We start from the raw sequence: 16,281 nt of genomic DNA on the forward strand, positions 1-16,281 counted from the left end.
CAATCCCATACCTATACTTGATAGAGCACGCCTGTTCGATCGCCTGTCAACACTGCTCGCAAGGATATTTTGGTAGATCGCGTCATCATCAGGTATTTTTAGTTCATTCAATCATAGGTATATCTCATTCAATCATTCATCTGTATATCCACATTTGCTGTCACGACGCAGAGGGCCCCGAGGGTGATGTTTCAACATTTGTGGAAGATGCCGCCCTCTTGGCCTTCAACTGCTCCTCCAGCAAGCTCTGCTTTTTGACATATTCCATCACGATTTCCTCCTCGGTCTTCTGCTTACTCGCACTTTCCTGGCGGATCAGCTCATCTTGTTTGGATGCAGTAATGGCTCGTCTTAGCTCTTCATCCGTATCACTCTCAACGGCTTCCTCATCAGCCTTTTCATTGAGATCGCCATCCCCACGACCACTCCCGGTGGATGCGGTGGTGGCGGTCGTCGTCGGCGTCAAGACCAACCCTTGTCCTGTCAGGTCTTTCTTCTTCTGCTCGTTCTCGGTGTGGAGTCGTTTACTCTCCTCGATCACGCGTTTGAAGTCCTCATCATAATCCGTGTCGACACCGGAGTCGCTGCCGCTGCCGCCGCCACCACCAGCAGCCCTGGCAGTCACACTCTTTTGCCGTGCGAACTGTGCAGCTTTGAACTCTTTCAAGCTCTGTCTCAGCACTCTTTCGAGTTCGTGGTCATCCTCTGTCAGTTCTTGCGGTGCGGTGGACGTCGGCACCACACCAGTCTCTTGGGCTTCCTCCGCTTGTTCGGTTTGTGCCTTCTTGAACTCCTGCATACTCGCTTTGATCGCGGAGTTGTAGGCTGCATCCTCGTCCGTTTCGGCACTTTGACCCGCTGCATGCAACTCACGCAGGCTTGCACGTAGAGCTCTTTCGATGACGGCGTCCTCGTCTGGGTTGCCCTTGCTCGTTGCCCCAATCGAGGTCTGGATAGCTTGCTCATAGTCATGAGTCGCGGTCCCAAGATCTCCTCCAGATCGAGACTGGGTAGAGGTGGGTGCCGAGGGCATGCTCAAAACAGAGTTGCTGTACTCGGCGTGGTGACTGCTGTCATGGTCAAAGGGACAGAACTTGCACCGACTCTTGACCTTGCCCGAGCGATTTGCCTCCGTCCTCTTGATCTCCTTCTCACGCTGTTGCAGGTCTTTCTGCTCTTTTCGGAGTCGGTCCCTTTGCTCAGAAAGGGCTTTCCGTTGGTCCCAGCTCAGATGCCTCGTATGTTTGAAGCCACTGAGCAATTCGGGGGAATCACTCTGAGTCTCCGTCGGAACCTGACTGCTGGTGGCTTCCTTACGCTCATTCCCATAGAGCTTTCCTCCTTTGCGTATTTCAAGTTTACTGTCCTTCCAAGCAGACACGATCTGGGCCCTCTCCTCCGGGGTGCTGCTCTTCCATTCATCATAGCCTTGTGCAACTCGGGCAGCAATAATATAGTTCTGCACTGAGCTGCCAAAATACTTGGCCACCTCGGCGTAGATACCCTTCGCTGTGTAACCTGGAAGTCCCCAGATACCTGCACCAGGCTTGAGAATCAGGCCCCCAAAGCCTTTGGCAGCGCCCTTGAAGAACCCGGCAGGGCCCTCCTTCTTGGCACCAGCCAGGGGATGAGTGACTAGTCCAGTAATGCCATCGTAGAATCCATATCCAAATTCCCTCCCTGCGACCTTCAAGCCTGAGCGGAGATCGACGATTTTCTCATTTCGCCGGACTGTCTCATCGCCATATAGCTTCGGTGCGTTGTGAAAGCCCTTGGCCAAAGACAATGTAAAGTCCAAAGGCGATTTCATGCCAGCCGAAACTATGGTTCCTACGGCTTTGGCGCCTTGCAATGCTGTCTCCAGTGAGACTTGTCCCACCTCCTCGCCTGGACAAGGAGTGCGATCACCTCCGGCATGCGGTAAAGGCGACCCTGGCCGAGATTGCTGTGACGCTGACCCAGATTGTTGTGACCACGTGCGATGGTGTTGCCCGTCGCTCCGTGTTGACCCATCTGGTGACAGTACTGTTGAGATGGAGGACACTCTCGAAGTAGACGCGCCTGCATCCTGGGCTCCTGTGGCGGATGGGTCAGGGGTTGTAGCGGGACTCTGTGCCGGTGTCGACGTCTCTGCAGTTGACTGCTCGTCCTGAACAGCGTCAGGCCCTGAAGAAAGTACAGGGGTCGAAGTTTCGTCGGACACCTTTCTCTTCTCGTGGATGTCCTTGACCTCACCAGAAGCGCTCTTGAGAGATCTCAAAAGCTCCACAGGAAAATCTGCGACACCCATGGAGAGATTGCCTATTGTACCAATTAGTGCTGCGGCGCCACCGGATATTGGTTCCCAAGGACCCTCCTCGGTCTCATATTCTCGGGGGCGGTAGAGCTTCAAGTCGGAGAAGTCTAACAGACCCTCGGTGCCCAGCACCGTGGCTGCAAGAGGCGACAAACGGATGTCTGTTCGCTTGACACGCCAAACAGCTGTGCGAGTAGGAGCCAAAGAACATCTGATATCCGACAGGTGAATTTGCTTATGAAACGAGGCGGCTCCAGCACCTGTACCGTCATCTGCTTGGATTTTCAAGCTCAACTCTTGCGCACGCTCAAACGACTCCGGCTTCAATGCTTCCGTGATCGAGGCGGCAAGTTTTTCGGCCGTCAGATTCTTGTATGCAATGGGCGCAGGGCCTGCTCCAGCTCTGGCTACCATAGCGCCCCAGAATGGCTGATCGCCGAAAAAGGGGACCACAACGGTGGGTCTACCGGCCAGGATACCGGCGGCAGTGGTACCAGCACCCCCGTGGTGAACAACACACGAAACGTGCTTGAACAGCCAGTCGTGAGGGCAATTGCCCAACATAAAGACACCTTCCGGGATGCCCACTTCGTCAGCTCCCAAGCCACCCCACCCTTTGGAGATGATTGCTCGCTGTCCTGTCTTCTTGACAGCCTCGAAGATCATCTTGGTCATAGCATTTGGGTCGTCAACCACGATTGACCCAAATCCAATGTACACAGGAGGAGGGCCAGCGGCCAGATAATCCGCCAATTCCTGCGGCGGGGTGTAGCTTGTAGATAGGTTCAGGAAAAAGAAGCCCGAGATATCTATGTGGTCGCCCCAGTCCGCCGGTTTCGGGATCAGAGCTGGCGACCAACAATAAGTCCAAGGTATCCTCAGTCGACTTATCATGCCTGGAGCCCACATGATACTGACTGGCTCCAAGCCAAGGCTGTGCTCACGAAATCGGTTTATGACATCGCCCAGTCCTTGCCAGGTGAGCATGTCTACCAAGGCGTAGGTAATGAAGTTGGCCATGTTGGGGTCGGTGTTTGAGGAGATGATGTTAGCAAGTGGATGGGGAAAAGACTGGGTAGGCGACCAGGGCATGGTGAACATCAGATGCAGAGGTATGCCCAATTTCTCTGCGATGTGGACGTGGGCAAAGCTGGGTGGATTGGCAATGATAGCGTCTGCCACGAAAGGCTTCTGTGAAGGATCAGTACTCAAGGAAATGGCACTGTCGAAACTGCGAGTATCCATGTTGTCGTCCGTAATCTGGACGCCAGTGCCATCGCCAGCTTCAATGCATGATCTCCAGCAACCTGTGATGATTTCGTAAATACCCCTCCTTCTCTTTCCGACGTCGCCACTCTTTAGCGAGTCCCAGCCTGGCATAAGGCCCGGGTTCTTGACCATAAACGCCATCAGCTCGGCGGGATCTCCTCCAATGCTGAAGAATTCCAAACCGTTTTCAATGACAAACTCTTTGAATGTAGGATGAGTGGCAATCCTGACTCGGTGGTTGTATTTGTTCTTCAGCACTTGACCCAATGCCACAAACGGCTGGACATCTCCCCTGCTACCCACAATCTGAATGACAATGTTCATGGGAGGTGGGGGGAGCCCCTCTGTCTCTCCCAGACCTTCTGGAACGGGAGGCTCCCCAGCAGCTTTCTGTCTCTGGAGTTCGAGCTGGTGACGAAGGGCAGGTATAAGAAGGTTCGTGAGCTTGCGACTGCGCTGATTGATCTTGATGTTCACTCTGCCATCGCTACCGACTCGTGCTCCGGTGTCCAGACCATTCTGGCTAATATCCAATTGTCCATACTCTGCACTATTGTAGGCCGGGGGAGGCACCTCCTCTAGGCGAGGAGAAACACCACTATGATGCCGGACATGGCCCTCCGGCGTCGATGTGGCGGGATGTGTGTTCTCCTCGTCTTCCAAGGCAGCAGCAGCGGCTGCTCCAGCTTCTTGGATGAGGATGGGAGGGATCGCGGGCAACTCTTCGAGTTGGGCGGAGGGAGGATCTGGGGAAGACATTCTTGTGGCTCCTACAACATCAGAGTGAGAATGGTTAGGTAGTAGTAGGCTGACCAGGTCATGTAGGAGCGAAGACCAGCTGAGCGGTAGTGAGTAAGGAGCGATGTATGAATACGAGAGTTGCCAGGCCGCGGCACAATGTGTGACGATACTAGTATGTGACAGAGGGTCACCACGAAGTCAATTGATCACTGATAATGGTATGACGATTGTCATGACCGAGAAGGATGGTCGTGGGAGCGATGACGAGGCAACATGTCTGGAACAATATTGCTGCAATATCAAGAGGTTCACATAGTAATATGATACTCCTGGGGATACCTATATGGCTACAGGAAGTGCGTAGGTATTAACAGGCCATCGTGGCGGTCGACAACTCGAACGACGACATCGATGAGGCGCGCCAAAAACGCATCGCAGCCTGCGCCACTGCGATGTCATAGCACAACAGAAATGAAAAGCCCATTCCCGGTTTTGCCCAAGTTCCTCGATTCAAAACCTCCACTTCTCCCCTGATTCGTGCATCTTGCTTTCTGACATCTCGATGAATCAGCTCCCAACCGCAGGCATGACAGGCTACAGATGCTACAGTCAGCAACACACATACACGAAGACTCAATTTTGTTGATCAGTTCCTCCGCGTTCGTCCTGTAGTGCTACAAACGACCGACCCTGCGCCGCCTTGATTAGATCACAGATGAGATAATCTGAATCGAGCGGCATCGGTGTATTCATCGATGGTCTTTCCAGCTTCTAGCCACGCTATCCATTGTTTCGAACGTGATCTCGCCCTCTTCCGCCGCATCCCTTCTAGCGACCAGCCTAGCGATAAATCGATCTATCATCCCGACAATATGCGCCCTGCCTGAGCTTTCCGGATGCCAGATCATCCTAGTCACGCTCCCGTGTCAGCGCGAAATCCGCTTGCTAACGTTTGTAGAGCATGGGGGGAAAGTCACTCACGGGTAGACAGAACCATAGCCTTTACCAGGCTCTTCATCAAGCCAGCTTTCATTCTCCCACAGCCATTCAAATCGATCCATCCACATCTTCTCCACAAGATCCACGCCGACGTAACCTTGCGTGTTAGCCGAGTAGGGATAGAATCCGAGCTGAAAACAGTCTGTTAGTTGTGCGGGTCAAGAGTGCATCGTCTGAACGACTTACAGGGGTCATGTCTTCGGTATACCAGCTTCCCGGAATTTCCACAAGAGCCTTCTCAGCTTCCGCAGTACCGAGTGCTGGCTGCTCCGGTATGGGTGTCGGGATCATCCAGCTGCCAGCATCCTTGGAGTAGTCCGGCACATGCGGTGGCTGTCCTGGGAAGGGATTCGGCAGGAAGTAAGGGAGCGAATCGTGTGCGTTCATGCTGCTATCGTACAGAAAGCCGTGGTCCTGTAGAAGCTGGACGGTGGTTTCGCGGATTTGATACAAGGGAGCCCTGTATCCTGTAGGCGTCTTCCCACCCTTCAACTTGGTGACCAGGTCGATGCACTTCTCCAGGACGTCCTTCTCTTGCTGCACAGTCATTGCATAGGCGCCTTCATGGCTGTATCCGTGGAGTCCAATCTCTGCACCACTGTCAACGACGTCGCGCGCTTGCGCAGGAAATGTTTCCAGACTGTGGCCAGGGATGAACCAAGTCAACTTGTCGGCGATTCCGTGCTTTTTGAACAACCGCAGCAATCTGCCTACTCCCACGTTTGCGCTGAAGATGCCAGCGGAGTAGTCTGACAAGGTATTGGCCGGGTCGTGTCCAGTTCCTAGATACCCCGAGATCGCATCGAAGTCGACAGACAGGCAGATTCTTAGGCGCCTCTTCCTTCTGGGAGGGCTGAGAGATGCAGGGATCACTGTACTGCGTGAGACACCTTCGGTGGTGCTGGGCTTTGACGCGGTCCCTAGAATCTGGTCTTCTCTCCAGATGATTCGGCCTTCCATACCACCATCGACTGAGATACATTCTCCAGAGATGTGACCGGCAGCTCGGTGGCTCGCTAGAAACGCCATTGCCCGCGCGACGTCTTCGGGTTGTGCAATCTTCTTCAGGGCCACTGTGGCCTGGCATTCTGCCCACATCTCCTTGGGATCATCCAGACGGTCGCCAATCAAGGCCGTGTTCACCCATCCAGGAGCAACTGCATTGATCCGAGCCTTAGAGTTCAACCGCACGATCTCGTTCTTGACCGTGCGCACGAGGCCATATTGCAAACCTGCTTTGCCAGAGGCGTACCTATTGCCATCAGGTCAGGCCGGCCCTTGGTCGAAGATGGTCACAAGATTGAGATTTAACTGACTCTGCGTGTCCTTCCTGGCCAAACTTCCCCGTCTCGGAACCCGTGATGACAAGAGCCACATTATCGAGCTCGGCACCTTGAGCTTCCTGTGCCTTTTTCACAGACAGCAGGAAGTGCTTCACGGTCAGAAACGTGCCTCTGACATTATTGCCATTGACCTTCGACATGTCAGCAGCCCTCCACCCGTGCGGAACCAAGAAATGCTCTCGTACTTTGTCCCACAGACTTGTTTCTATCTCCCAGATTGGAGGATGCGCACTCTCGTCGGTGATCCCAGCATTGGCAATCAGGATATTTGCGGGGCCAAATTTCTTTGTCGCTGCATCGAATGCTTCGCTAATGGAAGACTCGATTGTAAGGTCGCCCTGGGTGGAAAAGAGCCTAGATGACTGCTCCGGTGTGGAGCATATCTTGGACGCATCCAATGGTCGGCGATCAAACGTCGTAACGCGGCATCCCAGATCTAGATTACCCGTTCAGACAGATTGTTCACCTCCGGTCGTGGCAACCACTGTTCTTTTGCTCACCCAGGAATTCTTTCACTGCAGCACTTCCAATTCCTCCCGCAGCGCCCGTGAGAAAGACGTGCAGTCCTTCAAGTCCAAGGAATGACTTCGGTTCTCCTGCCATGGTGTTGAAGCTGAAGAGTCCAGTACAAGCACGCGTGGCCTACGTCGTCCGATACCGTAAAGCAGTCGAACCAAGGTTTCGAGACTCATTTATATCATTCGTGATGTCGTTGGAATTGGTGGGCATGTCCGCTCAGCGAGTAGTGGACCCTGTAGGTCCGATTCCTGTATCCTCCAGCAATTGGGGGGAGCAAGTGATTTCCGCAATCAAGTCTTGCCGCCCACCAATGGTATGCGTCTCAGCGAGACCCTTGAGGCCGTTCTGGGGGTGATAGGGGCTACGGGGCTAGATAGACGTGAGCCTTGCCCCGGTTCTGCGGCCACTAGCACATTCATTGTATCTTGGTAGAGATGCCTACTAGAGAGTGGAAAACAGCCCTGTACTTCCACGTCGACCTCTGTTTGGCGGTGTGCATTTGCTTAAGATTCTCTAAGGACTGACCGAAAGAGAGAAACTTGAACTCGAAGGACATCACTGGCATTGCATGATCTGCCTAGTGCCAAGATCCTCGGCGCGGGGCGTGTGCCAGGAGCAAGATATAAACATCCAATATTCGCTGAATTTCATTCCTTCTCGCAACAACCGCACACGCTCTCCTCTATACCTCCATCGCTCCATCACCGAAGTTTCGCCCGTCTCGGTTTATCAACTATATGTTCAAAATCCCTTGGCAAGAAGCAATGGATCCACGATGGGCTGAGTTGCCCCAAGAAGTCCGGATTCTTATTCTACAAGCCCTGATGCAAGACGGCTGCTCACTGGGTCGCTTGGCCGGCAGTGTCTCGAGAGTGGCAAACAGAGCTCGAGAGGTATAATTTCGCCCGAATCAAAGTGACACCATCGCGTCTCGTCGATTTAACTTTGAAGATTCATCGCAATCGGGCTCTCGTCAAGTATATCTGGTTCTGCTTGGAGCTTGATGACTATGATTGCACCAGGTGCGCGCCTACCCCTGGAATACTCACAGAGCTGGAGTGGGAAGAGGCATTCAGTATCAACGATGCAGGTGGCTGTCCTATCACCACGGCATTTCAGAATCTGTTCTCGATTCTAAGCACATGGGATCTTCACAGCGACTTGGTACTCGACATTAGTATCTACTCGCCCAGTGACTCGAAACATTGGTTCAAATATCTGACCTTTATGCCCGATATGGCTTCAGACATACTGGGTTGTGGTCTAGAGCAGACGATATCAAACAAAGTCTACAATGATCCTCAACATGGCTGGTTTGCTGGTTTTCGAGAGTCCGCCCCTCCCACCTATGCTATCCGCAAAGTTTTCCATTCCATTATGGAGGAGGGACCGTTTGATAGTGAGCAGTTGGAGCTCCAATGGTGGGATCAGCTTCCATCGGTCCCGGCTGTAACCAGTTTACTTCTCCGGCAACAGAACCGCCGGAGATGGAAGCCGGGCTCGCTGGCACATATGTTCGCGCGTTTTCCCAGACTCCAGGAAGTCCACTACGAGCCCTGGAGGGAATGGGACATGCTACAGGGCTATACAGATAGAAGTGAGTATTGTTGCATACTAGTACCTGCCCAATTTCTTGCTCGCTCTCATTGGTATGGGTACTCCATTGCTACTAATCCGCATCCGTTATCTTGATTTCCAATATATTTTCCAGTCTATCCCACGACTCAACCATAATCTCAAGAGACTTGTGGTCTTCGAGAATTTCAATCAACAGTATCCGGCTATCATGCAGCGATTCCAGTTTGGGGAGGAATTAAGCGGCTGTGACAGTATCCGCAACCCAGCCTCAGCTGTAAGTCGGATGGTTGCACTCGCCAGCCTCAAGCTTGAGCATCTCGCAGCATCCTTCATCGTAGATGCTAGCCATTTCTTTGAGATCGAACCCTCTTGGCAGTGGCCAAATCTAACCTCGATTGCGCTTACCTCAACCCTACTTACGCCCGACAAGGATCCCGTTGAGATTGGAGTTATGCTTCAGGCAGCGGCGGCAGCGGCCAGAAAGATGCCACAACTGGAAACAATGGAGATTTGGAACGGGAGACAGGGGTTGGCGGCGCTCTTCAAGTATCAGGTGTTCCACGATATACAGGAAGCTACAATCACTTGGAGAGGTACATGGGAATTGACTATGGAATCATCGATAATCCGGGCTTGGGAAGCCGTTATATCTCGGTATGATGGTTACAGACTCAATCTGGTTCAGGAACGGCTGGATGAAGCTGCTATCAAGTCTCACGGTGATGCAATTCTCTGTCTCATGCTTTCAAGCCAGGTCATTCGGTCTATCTCGTTGCAGCAGATTCAGATGGAACAGAGATTTCTAGAGGGCGTGCCGACCTGACCTTCAAGTAGAAGTCTTGCTGGAGGTTGAAACCTTTGATTTCATTATTGGTCTATCTGGCGAGCCACCCTACAAGATAAAATGGCACCGCCAGATCTTGGTAGGGGCGCCCTTCAAAAATTCAAGAGACGGTACTAAGGTACACCTACCCGACGTCGAAGGAGAACGCCTATTGTATCAACCTTCTGGACTGCTTACCTACCAGGTAGGCACCCATATCATTTTTGCGGTGCCTCTTATTTTGTAAGCTGGCTCGCCACCCTCTCGACGTTGTGGCGGTAGATCGCCCGCCTCCTCGGCGCGGGCAAGTCCGGACACAATGGAGAAAATACCGGCAGAAACACTGAGGCTGTGCACACCGCCTGATTTGAGGGAACGGGAAACCCTGTTCTACGGCTCGACCATGTGCACAACACGTGGTGGTGTGGCATGAGAGGTGGAAACGGGTTCCTCACGCCGAGAAGAGCTGATGGAGAGATAGAGAGATAGAGAGTACTAGTAGATTGCAAAGCACATTCGGCCTGCCTAATTGATACTAGCTGGCGGAAAAGCACAAGCCCGCTCGTCATCTACTGATAACTGGCATTCTTTTCCCCTGACTCGTCGTTTCATGTCAGTTATCTCTTCTAATCACGGTAATCGTTCTATCAACATCATCTTTTGTGTCAACATCCGCAAACACCAAGGCCGTGGGAGGGTTCCGTTGTCTTGGATTCCGAAAACTCCGACCATGAAATTGGGTAGGCCCGCGAACGACCATCGAAAGTCTCTCCAGATATCTGGGATCTGGTCCTATTTGGACCATCCCTCCGGCGGATTCATGAATTACTAGTACCTAGACGGTAGTACGTAGTAGTAGTACACCATTGTGCTTGGATGGCACGATCGTATCACGGACATGTCAGCCCGGTCCCTTTTTACCTTATCAGATATCACCCTCGTCTGTCTGATATCCTAGATGTTCTTTCTTCTTGCTTCATCCTTTTGATCCAGCCTGCATCACACGATGGCTTCCACCAAGGAGAAGACGGACATCGTTCCCAACGACACCAGCACCCAGACACATGAAGGAGAAATCGCAGATCTTGTGAATGCGTCCGGTCACGTCCAAGAGCTCGATCGCAACTTCAGCTTGCTAGCAGCAGCAGGCGTCGGGCTCGTCGTCGGCAATGTCTGGCCAGCTCTCGGGGGCTCGATCCTCGTCGCCATTTTCAATGGAGGTCCGCCCGGCGTCATTTACGAGTTCATTGTAGTTTCGGTCTTCTACTGGATAATTGCGGCTTCCATTGCTGAATTGGCTTCCGCCATCCCCTCCAGTGGCGGTGTCTACCACTGGGCCTCTGTGACCCCTGGAAAGGCATGGGGTCGTGTGGTCGGGTAGGTCCTCTGCACAAGACACCGTGGGTGGTCTCAGGCTAATGATGTCGCCGCTCAGGTTCTATGCTGGTTATTGGAATTGGCTGGCATGGGTGTTTGGTGCAGCGTCCATGAGCTTCATCTTTGGTTCGTGTCTTGCCGTCGTGTCGGTAACGACCACTGACCTTGAATAGCCAACACCGTCGTCCAAATGTATGGTGTCACGCATCCCGACTTTGAGGCCAAGCAGTGGCACGTCTTCGTGACATATCTTGTAAGTACCTTCACGAGAGCCACTCAATGCGACAGGAGGGTGTTCGATACCTTTGGGGGGCCACACTCACATGATGTTCAGATCGCCACATGGATAGCGTGCGCCTGTGTTTGTCTGTTCAACAGTGCAATGCCGCACCTGAACACCGTTGGTATATTCCTGATTTTGTGCGGCTTCCTTGTCACCGTCATCGTCCTGTAAGTTGGGCCTCTATCCACCGAAGAGAAGGTTTTGCTGACAATATCCAGAGCCGCGATGCCGGGCTCAGATGGGCGCCCTCCTCATGCTTCGTCCAGTTTTGTCTGGAGCGACTGGACAGCAGATATTGGGTATCCAAACGGGTTAGCTCTGATCAATTGCTCCGCTTTGTGCGATCGATGCTAACGGCGCCGTCCGACCAGATTCGTGTTCGTGGCAGGCATGCTTAACGGCGCGTACGCCGTAGGGACTCCGGACGCTGTCAGGTGAGCAAGTCTATGCAATCAAATCAGAAGCGCCTGCTGACAAGGAGTCTTGTCTTATCAGCCATATCGCTGAGGAGATTCCTTACCCAGGGAAAAATGTTCCTCTTGCAATTGCAACTCAGATGGCAATTGGCTTCTTCACGGGCCTTTTTTATCTCATCGCGCTAATGTACGCAATCAGCGATTACGACGCCTTGTTCGATTCGGCATTTCCAGTCGCCGAAATATACAGACAAGCCACCGGCTCATCCGGAGGAGCTATTGGTCTTCTTTGCTTGTTGCTGTTTTGCGTGGCGGCCTGCATGGTTGGAGGGTACATCACCGCAGGTCGCGCGCTCTGGGCGTTGGCGCGAGATGGTGCAACTCCATTTCCCCATCATATTGGCAAAGTCTCGACAAAATTTGGAATGCCACTCGTTGCCACGCTTGTCTGTGGCTGCATTGTTACCGTACTAGGCTGGTTCGCATTTCCCAGCCTGCTGTCTGCACTCTCACTGACCGGGTTACAGCATCTATGTGGGTAGTACCACAGCCTTCAATGCCTTTGTTGGAAGCTTCGTTCTCATGTCCTCAGCCTCGTAAGTACTTTCCGAGATGGAAGGGTTTGTCGATGTAGAGCACTGCTGACCAGTCAACAGTTACGTTGCAGCCATCCTTCCCCACGTCCTGACTGGCCGGAAGAACATCACCTATGGGCCTTTCCGTCTGGGAAAGCTTGGACTTCCGATCAACCTGATTGCGTGTGGGTACATCATTGTCTGGTTTGTCATCTATTGCTTCCCTTATAGTCTTCCCACCGACGCCCAAAGTATGAACTATTCATGCGTGATTTGGGGAGGGTTGACCATTTTCGTCACTGTCTGGTGGTTTGTGGGAGCCAGAAAAGGCTACGTTGGCCCGAAGAGCACGGGAGGCATCGATGCAGAGGTTGAGCACGTCCGAAGAGCCAGTGTGGAGAAACGAGCAGCTGTGTAGACATGGTTCGTACCTTTGGCGTAATTTCGACTAGCAAAGCGCTCTGAGGCGGTTGGTGTCCAACATCTCCTATGTACACAGTATCATCTTTGCGAGACTCTCAAATTAAGTTTTATAGGTACACGGTGCCAGTGGTAGATGCTGTGGAAATATCTGTGGAACCTCTAGAGCTTATCTTATCTCCACGTGACAGCATGTCTTGGCGGCTGCAAGACTTGGCACAAGATTGATCCCACACAGACACTGAAGTTATTTCGCGAGTCACTACACACGATCGCAGCACTGCGGACCATCTCCCTTTCGACATACCATACCAGCAAGTCGTCAACATGTCGGACAACGGCGAGGTCGAAGTCGAAGTGCCCGTCACGGGTTACACTGTCCTGCCCAAGGAGGTCACCTCCGAGATTGGCACCATCAAGCTCTTCAACAAATGGAGCTACGAGGATGTTGAGATCAGAGATATTTCTTTGACGTACGATACCGACCGCCACGAGAAGAGAGGAAGGGAACGAGACTGACAAGACTTGTTTAGCGATTACATCCAAATCAGAACCCCCGTCTACCTCCCTCATTCCGCAGGACGATATGCCGCGAAGCGATTCCGAAAGGCGCAGTGCCCGATCATTGAACGCCTGACCAACTCTTTGATGATGAACGGTCGCAACAACGGCAAGAAGCTGATGGCCATCCGAATTGTGGCTCACTCTTTCGAAATTGTAGGTTGAGAAAAGTGTGGTGGGGGATGGTTGTACTTTGGAGAATAAATTCTGACTTTTACGCCCACATCCGCAGATTCACATCATGACCGACCAGAACCCCATTCAAGTCGCCGTTGATGCCATCGTCAACTGCGGCCCGCGCGAAGACAGCACCAGAATCGGAAGCGCCGGTACCGTGCGAAGACAGGCCGTCGATGTGTCTCCTCTCCGCCGTGTCAACCAAGCCATCGCTCTCCTGACCATCGGTGCCCGTGAGGCCGCTTTCCGAAACGTCAAGTCCATCGCCGAATGCCTCGCTGAGGAGCTGATCAACGCCGCCAAGGGAAGCAGCAACTCCTACGCCATCAAGAAGAAGGATGAGTTGGAGCGTGTGGCCAAGAGCAATCGGTAAAGTGGTTACTGGGTTCAGGTGTTTTGCGGGATCAAGCATGGTGCGACGTGCCTTTCTGGCAGTCGCTGCGAGCATGTGGATGGTGAAAAATACCATCTCTGTCATGAGGCATGGAGCGGAGCCGCATACCGCTTGGTCATCGAACCGGCAGGTTTGCAGATTCAAGGCTTAGATTACGCTGATGTCCACCAAAATTCAAAATTCCTCACAAACGTGTCTGTTCTTGTTGGCGAAGTGTTGTCTGTTATGCCACCTTTGACTTTCAAAATCGAAAGCTCGACCCATAGGAATGAGGATTCCGTCTACGGTTGTCAGTAGTTGGGTAGGAGATCTACTGTGCCGAACGCGTTTTCTGCGGTCACAGCCTGTACTATTTCTGCCTCACTCTTGCGGCGGTACTGACAATCTCGCTCGTCCTGGCCTTGTATGCGTGCTTTTACTGGAAATGATTGTGGAGGCATGGTGCTCATTGCTTTAACACAGCTGCTCTGCTATGCGATTGCTCGCTCGAAGACGTTCCCCTGATGTTCCAAGCCCGCGCCGCTCTCTGTGACACTCTCCCATGGAAGGGTTCCTTATGTACAGACGGCGGTCATGTTTGTGTATCATGTAGCACGTTCGATGGGGCCTTTGAGATGCTGCCAACGAGCCAGCTCGTCAAGAACGCCCGTCCCCCAGTGCTGTCTATCATGTCGGCTGCCTCATTTCTCATCCGTCTTGGTTTGGCGTGGAATGTCGTTTGCAGGGAGAACTTGACAGGACTATCTCATCTCGATCTGGGTATTCGCTTTTGGATGATGACAATTGCTCCGGTCCCATGCTGATGGTGTTGCTCTTTTTCGCGCATCCCTGCTGTTTCGCCAATGTCGGTGTAGACTTGATTCGGAAAGCCGCACGACACCAGGTAGGAAAAATGCGCCTCTGTCGATCTAAGGCATCTCTTCAGGCACCAACGGGACCCGCACGGTGGTACATGGCCTCTCCGAAAGACTCCTGCTGATTTCTCTGGCGCACTTCTCTCATAAATTGTGTCTGGAAGGCTGATCTCTCTTTGAAACCCTCGTCTTCAGGATCTTGCCTGCCCCAGAGTCTCTGAAAAGCGAAGCCAACGCAAACAGAAGCACCCGCTCCGACGATGCAGAGGAGGACTACTACCGTGTCTGGGATGGCCATGTTGAGTGAAGACTGGCGATTGAGAGAGTTGAATGAGTATCGAGTGATGCCAGGCCCAATCTGTCTGAGGATTTGTTCAAGTAGGGTTTTTTTGAGAAGGGCGTGCCCCGCAACTCTGATGGATGGCCGGCGAAGAGTGTTGGACTTGGTCAAGGTCTTTTGATGCAAAGGAGGGCAGCGAAAGCAAGTAGGAGGAAGTTAAGGTAAAGCTCACGAAGGTAAAGGAAATGTGAGAAGTTTGTAAAGAAGGCTGAGAGAAGTATCCCGTTAGCCCGTCAGCCTGTAGCGCACTATTACCGTCTGTTGTCGCATTTATACACCCTAGAGACAGGGGGCTTGTAGATAACACGCGACACACATCACACATCACACATCAATTCACCAAGCACTGTCTGAGGCCGACTTGCTACTTAGCTGTGCAACATTGCGTGGCCCGCCTTGGAGTGGAACCGAGTATGGCTGTCAATGCCACTTGGCTGCTATTTCTGGGAACTAGCGCTTCACGAGTATGAGGTCTGGGGAGAGACTGAGCACTCTAGACAAGGTTTCAGCATTGATATTCAGGGAGCCAAGTCGCAAGTGCGAGTGGTAGGGCCCCTAAGGTGAGGAGAGTAGTGAATGGTTGGAAAACACTGTTGACTGAGGAGGGCGATATCAAGCCCTTCTAGTCCCAATTCGGCCACATACGCGAGGTCGCCAATCAGCATCCTCCACGGGAAAGACACAAGGCTCCACCCCCTGGCCATGAGATTTGCCTTGGTCGTTTCTTTTAATCTCTACCTCTGTATGGCATTCTGACACCAACCCAATAATAGTTGCATCTTTGTCCGGGAAATCATCGAAGTTTGTCCAGTGTCTTGTGCGGCGTTCAGGCAGATATCAACGTGGCGCAGCTCACCCGTTATCTCGGTTACAGCCTTTGTCCTGCTGTGTGGGTTGGGGTTCTGCCCAGAGAATGTTCCGCGGACAAGCCCCGCGATAATGCGTCTCCATCTCTATTGCTTGGAGAGGTCCAAAGTAAGATACGTCCTAACGAAGCCAGGTGGGGCGGAGGCGGCTCAATACGAAAACGAAGGGACTAGTCAGTAACAAGCATTGCTTGGGAGTGTCTTCCGTCAGGTACTAAGTGGTATGTCAGTGCCCATGTAAGGACCAAGGTCATCCCATACAGACCGAAGTTGCTATCTCCCCAGATCTTGCAATTCATTTTGTTTGCCATGCACAGCCCTGTGCTGCGGTAGCAGTCTCTTCACATATGCTTCCATGCCGCCTTGGAAGAGGGCACACCCTGCTTGAAATCATGACAGGCTTACGCGTGAAAGGCGCATGCGGCATGCTCTTTACAGCACACATCGATG

At 52.6% G+C, this 16,281-nt stretch overlaps 5 protein-coding genes across 5 annotated transcripts; 3 read left to right on the plus strand and 2 right to left on the minus strand.

The window, feature by feature from the left end:
- Positions 1-160: 160 nt before the first annotated feature.
- On the minus strand, positions 161-4,324 carry A1O1_03486 (uncharacterized protein; the record flags this gene model as incomplete). Its single annotated transcript, XM_007724389.1, has 1 exon — positions 161-4,324. One exon carries the CDS (start codon positions 4,322-4,324, stop codon positions 161-163), a length of 4,164 nt encoding a protein of 1,387 aa, XP_007722579.1.
- A 731-nt stretch (positions 4,325-5,055) lies between these two features.
- On the minus strand, positions 5,056-7,251 carry A1O1_03487 (glucose 1-dehydrogenase; the record flags this gene model as incomplete). Its single annotated transcript, XM_007724390.1, has 6 exons — positions 5,056-5,215; positions 5,288-5,436; positions 5,492-6,557; positions 6,622-6,779; positions 6,834-7,084; positions 7,149-7,251. The coding sequence occupies 6 exons, from the start codon at positions 7,249-7,251 to the stop codon at positions 5,056-5,058; spliced, it is 1,887 nt and encodes a 628-aa protein (XP_007722580.1).
- Positions 7,252-8,403: 1,152 nt separating this feature from the next.
- Positions 8,404-9,568, plus strand: A1O1_03488 (uncharacterized protein; the record flags this gene model as incomplete). The annotated part of the gene is made up of 2 exons (XM_007724391.1): positions 8,404-8,784; positions 8,879-9,568. The coding sequence occupies 2 exons, from the start codon at positions 8,404-8,406 to the stop codon at positions 9,566-9,568; spliced, it is 1,071 nt and encodes a 356-aa protein (XP_007722581.1).
- Positions 9,569-10,574: 1,006 nt separating this feature from the next.
- On the plus strand, positions 10,575-12,637 carry A1O1_03489 (uncharacterized protein; the record flags this gene model as incomplete). The annotated part of the gene is made up of 9 exons (XM_007724392.1): positions 10,575-10,945; positions 11,004-11,071; positions 11,119-11,198; positions 11,280-11,395; positions 11,447-11,539; positions 11,600-11,662; positions 11,724-12,122; positions 12,172-12,240; positions 12,301-12,637. 9 exons carry the CDS (start codon positions 10,575-10,577, stop codon positions 12,635-12,637), a joined length of 1,596 nt encoding a protein of 531 aa, XP_007722582.1.
- Positions 12,638-12,966: 329 nt separating this feature from the next.
- On the plus strand, positions 12,967-13,750 carry A1O1_03490 (40S ribosomal protein S5; the record flags this gene model as incomplete). The annotated part of the gene is made up of 3 exons (XM_007724393.1): positions 12,967-13,112; positions 13,173-13,356; positions 13,433-13,750. The coding sequence occupies 3 exons, from the start codon at positions 12,967-12,969 to the stop codon at positions 13,748-13,750; spliced, it is 648 nt and encodes a 215-aa protein (XP_007722583.1).
- Between the last annotated feature and the right edge of the window lie 2,531 nt (positions 13,751-16,281).

This window comes from Capronia coronata (genome assembly GCF_000585585.1).
Source record: "Capronia coronata CBS 617.96 chromosome Unknown acBCG-supercont1.3, whole genome shotgun sequence".
Classification (NCBI taxonomy): Eukaryota; Fungi; Ascomycota; class Eurotiomycetes; order Chaetothyriales; family Herpotrichiellaceae; genus Capronia; species Capronia coronata.